The sequence below is a fragment of the Sphaeramia orbicularis genome, chromosome 21 (assembly GCF_902148855.1).
Source record: "Sphaeramia orbicularis chromosome 21, fSphaOr1.1, whole genome shotgun sequence".
In the NCBI taxonomy this organism is placed as follows: Eukaryota; Metazoa; Chordata; class Actinopteri; order Kurtiformes; family Apogonidae; genus Sphaeramia; species Sphaeramia orbicularis.
The window spans coordinates 53,109,340-53,118,793 of NC_043977.1; the positions used below are offsets into that span (position 1 = coordinate 53,109,340).

The following is a 9,454-nucleotide window of genomic DNA, read 5'->3' on the forward strand; positions in this document are numbered from 1 at the left end:
TGTGTAAGGAAAATGGTTAATTACAGTCTATTAACAATAACAAGCCATCAATTTACACTAAAACAACTTAGTGCAGATCAGGTTTATCAAGAACAGTAAAGGTGCAGTGATGGTATGAATGTCAGTGTATGGGATGATCCGCTGTGTTGGCTGATATGGAACTAAAACAACAAAACCCATGAATATACAAGAGAAGAACTGTCCACTGGAGTGACCACTATACATGAAAGGGTTAACTCCAGTCATGTTAGAACAGTTTACCCTACAGGACTGGATTCCTTTAACAGGTTTGGACAGAAATTTCCTGTTTTTCAGTTCATTTCACTTCAGTGGCGCGCACACGCACACACTCCAGTATCAGTTGGCTCAGTTTGTGAATGACTATTGATTGCCTTTCATGTGTTTCCTCACCTCTGCTTTGGTGCCACTGACGTCTTATTGTGTATTCGACTTATGTAAGTGCATCAGACGTTAACGTGAAACCGACGTCGACACCAGGAGCCAGAATGTTCAGGTGCTTGGTGCAACAGAGGATATGAACAAATAAAAGGGGCTTTGTGGTTCCAAAATACATTGCTTCAAAATCAACACTTCAACCAGACTTTCAATGTGTCATAAGTTCACTTTGACATGTTGAAATCAAACCAGTTCAGACTTCCAGGTGTCCTGTAATGGGATGTTGTCAACAGTAGATGGTGCTATAGAGCCAAAGCATCACATGAGTGCAGATGGGAAGCTTATTTATTCAGTCTTCCGATGGTCGCTAATGACAACAGCCTGTAGGATATGTTCCAGATGTGGGGCGTGTGCTCTGCAACAATGATCTGAGTCCCTCTGTGGTCTGAACGTATACTTGTGTGGATGCTCACAAGACGTGTTTGTAAAAAATGTGCCCACATTCACTATGCAAGACCCCATTCCATGTTTGGAGGTGAAACTCAAAAACACAGGTGTCAAACATGCGGCCCGAGGGCCAAATCCGGCCCGCCAAAGGGTCCAGTCCAGCCCTTTTGATGAATTTGTGAAATGCAAAAATTAAACTAAGATATTAAACAATCCTTTTAGTTCAGGTTCCACATTCAGACCAATTCAATCTCAAGTGGGCAGGATTCAGTAAAATACTATCATAATAACATATAAAGAATGACAACTCTAAACTTTTCTCTTTGTAAATGTAAATATTTTCATGTATTTACACTAAAACAAAGTATAATTTCACAAAGAATGTAAATAACCTGAACAAATATGAACCTGAAATGTCTTATGAGTGGTACAATTTTAACAATATTCTGCCCTTTGCTAATTTTTTATGTATTTGTAGATCCACTGTGATCTGTGTTATAATGTACATGAGTAAATGATAAACTGAAGCAGAATATTGTTAAAATTACACTTATTTTTTCAGTTTGTTCATGTGATTCACATCTTTTGAAAAGATAGTTTGCAGATATAAACCTTTTCATAATGTAAAGCAACTTTTTTTGCTTTAAAACATACAGAAAATTTTGGAGTTGACATTATTTATATATAATTATGTTATTATTTTACTGGTTCGATCCACTTCAGATCAAATTTAGCTGAATGTGGAACTGAACTAAAATGAGTGTGACACCCCTGCTGAAAAAGATTGAAAGTATGGCTCAGAACTACAAACTGGTGCTTTAAACAGACTACAAAACCCCAAACGTGGCAGGAGGATTATGGTAACAATTTATTTGGAGGATTGTTCTGCCAGTGGTTGAATCAGTATTGTGGTCCCACCTCGACAAAACGTACAACTAATGGAAAAGAGAAAAACAAAATAAAAAAAACACTAATAATGATCTATTGTTAAAAATTCAAAACACCTTTCCTGTCACAGTCACTTCACATACAGTTTGGTTAAGAGAGGGAAGACCCTTTTGACAAATTTTGCCCTTGCATTCAGTCAAACTCATTTCCACCAACTTAAGGCCTTTTCCACTAAAAAAAACAGTAGAAACGGATTTCCTGATTTTATGACAGCCACTGTTTTCTCACCATAAATTAAGAAGAAGAAAGTGCATCAAGTGTTCAAGTAGGGAGTATGGTTGTAAAACAGGAGGGAAAAGATTCAGTTTAGGGCGTTGGGGGTGGGGTGGGGGGGTAACACTGGCACAGAACTGGCAATAATCTGCAGTGAGATTGAAGAGGACGATGGTGACCGAAGGCTGAGCACTGGTCAAAGCGCTGAGGCTCGACTTCAGGAAGTCCTGCTTTAGTGCATCTTATAGTGGTAGATCACAATCACACTGTGCTGCTGACGGCGCACCAAAACATGACAAAATGACACATCTGACTATGTTCACCTGTAGAAAAAGTCTCATAGTAGTCTAATTTATTCATGGTTTTGTTTTCTGTACTGGGGAAAAAGGCCAGAAAGGATTTTAAAAAAAAAAAAAAAAAAAAAAAAAGGAGGGGAGTGAAGAAGACACGGGGAATGGGGGATACTTTCCACAATAACCCCATTTTCATCTTTTGGCACGTCGTGGGTCCCTGCCGTTGCTAATGGTAACTGATGATTTAGTGGCTGCTGGGGGTCCTGCAGCAGTAACCGGAGGGGCGCCATTTCCTGGTGACCGCCCGTTGGGTCGCCCCACACTCCCAAATGAGGGGTCTCGAGGAGCACCGGAGGGCGGGTTGGTGTTGTTGGCAAACGGCTGCATGGCACCATTACCTGAGGACGGAAGAACAGGAAATGATGTCACAAATGCCTCATGGACAGTTCAAACTACATAATTACCACCGCCAAGGAACGGCGGAGGTTATGTTTACATTGGGGTTTGTTTATTTGTTGGTTTGTTGGTTAGTTAGCAAGATAACTCAAAAAGTTATGGACGGATTTTGATGAAATTTTCAGGAAATGTTGATACTGGCACAGGGAACAAATTATTAAATTTTGGTGGTGATCAGGGGGAGGGGGGTGCTGATCTGCCTTGGCGGAGGTCTGTGCTCTCAGAGTGCTTTTCTAGTTATTATTATTATTAATTTATTCATTCATCTTCTGAACCTGCTTTATCCTCACTAGGGTCATGGGGGGTGTTGGAGCCTATCCCAGCTACCTCTGGGTGAAGGCACCCTGGACCAGTCTATTATTATCATTATCATTATTATTATTATTATTATTATTATTATATACATTGTTACTATACAGTAACAAGTTACACTCCATTAATAAACTGAAAGTATTACTGAATAAACACATTGTCTGAAAAAGGTTAAACTGAACAGTGCTGGACTCAAAACCCACTGATGTTAACTCTCCCATTTCCATTGTCCTCTGTCAGCTGTCAACACACACCTCCACTTCTATTGCAAATTAAAAGTACAGTCGTAGAACTGTGACTCCTCGACAGATGACAGAATTCTAAAGTACCATAACACTCAAAATGCTTCAATATTTTTGTGGCATTTTCAGACCTCTTGTGTTTTTCAGTATCATGTTTCACCCATCATCATCATCATCATCATCATCATGTGCTCATGCAGATGTCTCTGTTCTACAATGGTTAACTCACTTTTCTGTCGGAGATACCTGACATGCACCAATGGTGCCATCAAGTCATTTCTTCTGCTGTAAAAGCTGTTGTTCTTCATCTTAGTGTATATGTTTTCCTATCAAGCCTTCACATTCCATTGTTGATGTTCTTCTACTTCTTTTTATTTTTGTATAGCTTAAGTCACTAATGTATCCAGAGACATAATCCTAATAACAAATAATTTTACGCACAGAGAAACTGAAGGTATGCAGCAACTGCACCAGAACAAACTAGCCAGCAGGTTTTAATTCATTTTGATTTGAAAAAGATTAGAAAAATGTGTCAATTAACTGACCAATAGACAACTCCACTTGTGCAGGGTGCTTGTGGGTTTTTATCAAAAGCATTTGGATGTCAATTAGCTTTTCAAAGTTGTTTCTGTCGTGGCTGTTGGTCTCTGTGCTTGGGTCAATATCTAAAACAGTTGTTTTTAACATTTTCACATATATTATTTACATTTATTTCATATGATCAAGACAATTCTAGTCATTTTCAACAAATCACAGTTCAAACACGAATCACAGTAAGATTCAAAGTAAAGACAGACTGAAAACTTGGCAGCGAGAGAAACACTTACAAGACATCAGGATCAGAATACTCTCTCATAAACCTCATCAAATCGCGCTGTATGTCACACCAGTTCTTATGGCAATTGGTGTGCTATATGTACGCATTTTCGACCTTTCGTGTGTTATTCAAGCGCCATTTAATCATGTGTCAATTTACGCCAAGATCTCACACAACCCTAACCCTCAGTGCATGGTATTTGCGCTGCTTGAACATACACATGGAACGCTTATAATGTGTACAGATAATGAGCTAATTGAAAGTGGCGTGTATATTTACTCGAGTCACAATATCACGTTGGAAATGCAGACAAGAGTCTGATGGCTAAAATGGGCCTTTTATATTGGAATTACAGATGTTGAGGGAAAATAACATTAATAAATAATAATTTATCAATACATTGCACCAAGAATCACCAACATTATGTTAGTTGCTCGTCAATTCCAGATTTACAAAAAAAAAAAAAAAAATACTTTAAGGCAAGATGTTTAATGATCCAGACAGAGTGATTAAGTTAAATATTCAGTTCAACAGTTGTACGTTTCCCTGTAAAAATGAATAAATTCCAAGACTGACAAATCATTTTTCAAGGCTTGGATTTTCTTCCAAATTGTGTGCCTTTTATGGTCATGTTTGATTACACATTCAACATGTAGACTACTGACAACCTTGTAATTAAAATACATAAAATGATAACAGTTGAATAATCAATATCTGTTTTTCCTTGCTCCAAACTATGGTTATGGTTCTAGGCCTTTAAACATAATGAGCTGTGCACTTTTAATCGTCCTTGACCAAATATAGTGTAAGATTCTGTTGAAAGTTACTGTCCTACAATTTAGGTTAGATTGACTTTGTGTAAAACTTCTTACATACATATTTATATTTCAAAGTACTCCAATATTCTAACTGCACAAGGACATATGACCTTGAAAAGTAGGTCATGTCACCTATTTTCAATAGACTTCTGCTCCATGACAAGATGCATTCACAGTATAAATTTAGTGCAGATATTGCACTATTTAACTGCATACAGTAGAATACACTTCAACTGACCTGGTGGTGCAGGTGTACCTGAATTCTGATTGGGTGGGGAGTTTCCTCTTTGATTCTGGTCTGGTTTCCCCTGTCATGGTGGTAAAGAACATAGTTTTAACATAATGCCATCACTTGTGTTAGGGTGCACTGAGAACATACTTGGAAACACACACACACACACAGGTCTTGTTCAAAGTTACATTTCAGTGACCACCAGAACTCTGCATGTTGAATATTACGTTATAGTGGATTTAAGTGACTGGGGCTATTATTTGGACTAAATGCCCAGAGAGAAATAAGTGCAGGGGTACTCACAGACTTGTTTTGCTGGTTGGCCTGGGCTAGCAGCTCTGGGTTTGGTTCACTGAAGTTGGGCACTTCTGAATACACCATGCAGAACCTAGAGACAAAACACCCATTTACAGAACATTCCAGCAGCAGACACTGGTTTCACTGGATCAATGAGTTACTGTGGTGACACAGCTTCATAAAACGCTGCATCATATAAATATATATACACACACACATATATATATATATATATATATATATATATATATATATATATATATATACACACATATATATATACACATATATATATATATATATATATATATACACACATATATATATACACATATATATATATATATACACACATATATATATACACACATATACATATACACACATATACATATACACACATATACATATATATATATATATATATATATATATATATATATATATATATATATATATATATATATATATATATATATATATGCATGCAATACATGGCTGTGCAGAGGATGTCTCAACAGGTATCAACATCTGACCAAGGAGAATGAGGAGAGCTGGATATGTAGATTTGCTAAACGTCATTCATGTACGTTTAAAAAAAAAAAAAAAAAAAAAAAAAAAAAAAATATTGTGTGAAGGTTGGGAAGCATCATCGCTAATGTTTTAGTCGCAGAGGCCCAAAATGTATTATAAATAATTCAGATCTTTTCATTTACATAAAAGTATTTTTATTAATACTACTTTAGAAATTCCAACATGCAGTTATTGAACATGTTACAATTGCTGTTTTTAGAATGATACTTTTCTCAACCAATGTACAGCAACAGGTACAATATTCTCTAAGAATGCATTTAGTAACAATCAGTATCACATTCAGGTTTTGATTCAGAAATACCGCTTTAAAATTAAGGTCACCTTGTAACAGCGTATATCAGCTTCAATCAATGATTCAATAGGAGCATGTTACTTACTGGCCTTGTATGATGCTTCAACTAGACAAGAGTTAACATTTCAAACAGATGTTCTGCCTTATACTTACTCTCCAATCTTCTGTAGATCCCCTCCTCTTCCAGTGTATAGGGTTAGGCAGCCTTTCCATATAGATGCATAGCTATTAGGTTAATAAAAAGAAAACATCACTTATCCTGGTACTTGGCAGCATTCAGTTCAGATATATTACATAAAGCCTGTCAAGTACACCCGTTGCCCCCTGATTACGACTTAAAATGAAGGTGGGTTGAACAGTCAGTACATAATAAAGCAGTTGTTGTGTTCATCTGATCTATGCAAAACTGTAAGACGAGCCCCTACCCTCTGGTTAGCTTGATAATATCTCCTGGTTGAATAAGGCTGCCCAGTTCATCCCAAACTGAAATGGCAATGCTTCCACTCTTGTCTGCCACCTTGCAGGAGCGAACCTCATGTCCATCCTTCGTTTTGGTTACCCGTCCTAATAGAACAAACCAATATATGATTAGACAAACCGAAGCATTTACGGTCAAAAAAACTTCAACAAAAATAAGTTATACAAATGCATGCAAAATGACCACTGGTCCCTTTAAGAGAGAGGACACGAGTGAATAGTAAAGGGAGCTAACGCCATGGTACAGTTACTTACCTATTTCCAAAACAATGAATACGATATTCAAATTTTTCGACCCAGGCTTCACATCCTTTATCAAAAACAAGGCCTCGTTTGTCGGAGTTGCCATTGTTTCTGTCGAAGAAGAATAATGGCCTGTGTTCTTTTCTGGCACTTATACCAACTACCGCTAACTGCTAAGACTACAGGCTAACAGTAACTTGCCCTCTGTAGTTACCCTGTAATGTGTAGCTATAACGTTAGCATTAGCTCAGCTAACTAATTAGCCTGCTAGCCAAATATCTGTGACGTTAAATCGCTCGTAATGGTTTACAGACACAAAGACAAACTTGACAACACCAAGGGGAATACCATAAGTATTTCTGTCGTCGGAAACGACATATAAGATACTTCTCTCTTCTGAAAAACTCCCAACTCCAATTTACAGTAACTGGGTTCGTTAGCTACCGTAATTAGCTTTGCTAAGAAATACTTTACTAAAATATGAGCGGGCTAGTGAGCTACCTGGTTTTAAATTCAGACCATACGTCTATTAGCATCTTTATTTCTACAATTATAGCCATAACTAAAGATTCATTATTTACACGGCGTTAACATGAAAAACGCATTGATTTTAAATCACCCAAACGTTTAGCAACGCAGTTTGCCACAATGTGTAGTTTAGTCAGTGACAAGTCCAGAATCCTAAGTCAAGTCTGGGATGTTCCCTAACAAAGACGGCTCTACTGACAGTCACGTAGAGTTAGTCCAGAACTTACGGTATTGTCTGTGTTCTAACTGTTTTTCAACTACTCCCTCCACTATTCAAAAAAATTCCATCGTTAACCTCAACGTCAGTATTATCACATCCATCCACCGCAGTCCCTTTGTGTGGCTCTGAGTAGAAGGAACTGTTAGCTTTGCTAACGCGCCGCCTGGGAAAAGGCTGTTTTTGTTACACTATAGTGTCTACACATCTGACTGTGGCCCTTTACAGCGGTTCAGTTGTTCGAGACACCTAAATATAATTGAGCTTGTTATTTATAGCGAAAGACTAACAATGCCAAAACGCCTCTGTAAAAAACTGCACCCGCTTTACACCATGACCCAGTAGCTATAAAGTCTACTTTGACTACAGCCCCAACAACTACGTCAGCGCCTGCTGCCGCTCAGCTTTATGTGGTCCGGTCAGTTCCATTCCACCACACCGGGAGGGGACTCAGGGGTGGACATGTCTGTTTGTGTTCTCTTCACACACCGACTGCGCATGTTAATAATATAATACGTGTCTTTAATTTATGAATTGAAGACTCTTAGATTACACGCACACAGTGTATTTGACCGGAGAAGAAGAAAAAGGAAAAAAAAAGAAAGAACGGTTAATACCATTGTATCAGTACATCACGTCCGGAAACAACGCGAGACGAGAGCACGTGTGAATTCATTGTGTCCTTTTTATTTTTGTAACATTTTTCATTATTATCTTTTGCCATTATATTACGGAAAAATCGACCATCGTGTCTAACTTACATTGGAAATTAATTTAACGCGTGTTGTTTCGACAGTAACTGAGTGAATGAACAGTTAATGTGTAACGTTCGACAGTTAAAGTCATAAATACAGTCACCTCAATGTAGGAAACATGTGAAGTAGCGTATGATTCTACAATTTAAAATCAAAAATGATACGTCACGAACAGGATTCGAACCTGTGCGGGGAAACCCCATTGGATTTCGAGTCCAACGCCTTAACCTCTCGGCCACCGTGACTTCACTCCCCGTTAAATTACCTGTCAGTAATAAATATACAGATGGAAAACACAGTCTGTTCATGTTTTTTGCTGTTTTTCTTGTCAATTTAGATTTTTATCTTTCTGTGGTGTGGATCGGCGATTCCCTTGTGATACACGCAGATAATTCTGGAAGACATTTGCCGGTGAAAAAAGCAGAACATCTGTTTCTGAGTACGAACATTGGAGGGAGACAAACACCACAACAACACAGCCATGTCCAGGAGGTGGACCAAACAAACCTGTTCTATGCTTATATGGTTTTGATTGATTGGAAATGAAGAGAAGCTTTTTTTTTCTTTTTTTTTTTAAACCACAAAACAGTCAGATAATTACCCTGTTTATTTTTTTTTTTTTTTTAGTTTTGAATTGACTTTTTTTTTTTCCTTTTCCTTTTTTCTTTCTTTTTTTTTTTTTTTTTTTTTACATTTCCAACAGCAACAAATACAGGGTGTCCCGTAAGTCTCCATACATATGAAAAATAAACGTTTCTTGACATAAACCATTTTTATTTATATAATATGCTCTATATGACTGCCATTTTGTCGGGAACACATTTCGATGCGTGTCCTCCACTGCTGAAGAACTATAAAGAAGAAATATAAAGAAATA

At 37.5% G+C, this 9,454-nt stretch overlaps 1 protein-coding gene and 1 non-coding gene across 4 annotated transcripts; both read right to left on the minus strand.

Annotated features, from left to right (window-relative positions):
- Positions 1-725: 725 nt before the first annotated feature.
- Positions 726-8,196, minus strand: LOC115412797 (SOSS complex subunit B2-like). Of its 3 annotated transcripts, XR_003934387.1 has the most exons (8): positions 7,090-8,196; positions 6,783-6,921; positions 6,511-6,582; positions 5,478-5,562; positions 5,181-5,250; positions 2,454-2,695; positions 1,613-2,404; positions 726-937 (listed from the first exon to the last, which is right to left on the minus strand). XR_003934387.1 is itself a non-coding variant. In XM_030125458.1 (6 exons), exons 1-6 carry the CDS (start codon positions 7,181-7,183, stop codon positions 2,490-2,492), a joined length of 648 nt encoding a protein of 215 aa, XP_029981318.1. In that variant the 5' UTR covers positions 7,184-8,196; the 3' UTR covers positions 2,413-2,489. The 3 variants fall into 3 exon arrangements, 2 of the variants coding, with proteins under 2 accessions (XP_029981318.1, XP_029981317.1); XM_030125458.1 differs by lacking the exons at positions 726-937; positions 1,613-2,404 and having other exon boundaries at positions 2,413-2,695; positions 5,199-5,250; XM_030125457.1 differs by lacking the exons at positions 726-937; positions 1,613-2,404 and having other exon boundaries at positions 2,413-2,695.
- Positions 8,197-8,740: 544 nt separating this feature from the next.
- trnas-cga (transfer RNA serine (anticodon CGA)) lies at positions 8,741-8,822 on the minus strand. The gene has a single exon. It is a non-coding gene; the product is annotated as a tRNA-Ser (tRNA).
- Positions 8,823-9,454: the final 632 nt, after the last annotated feature.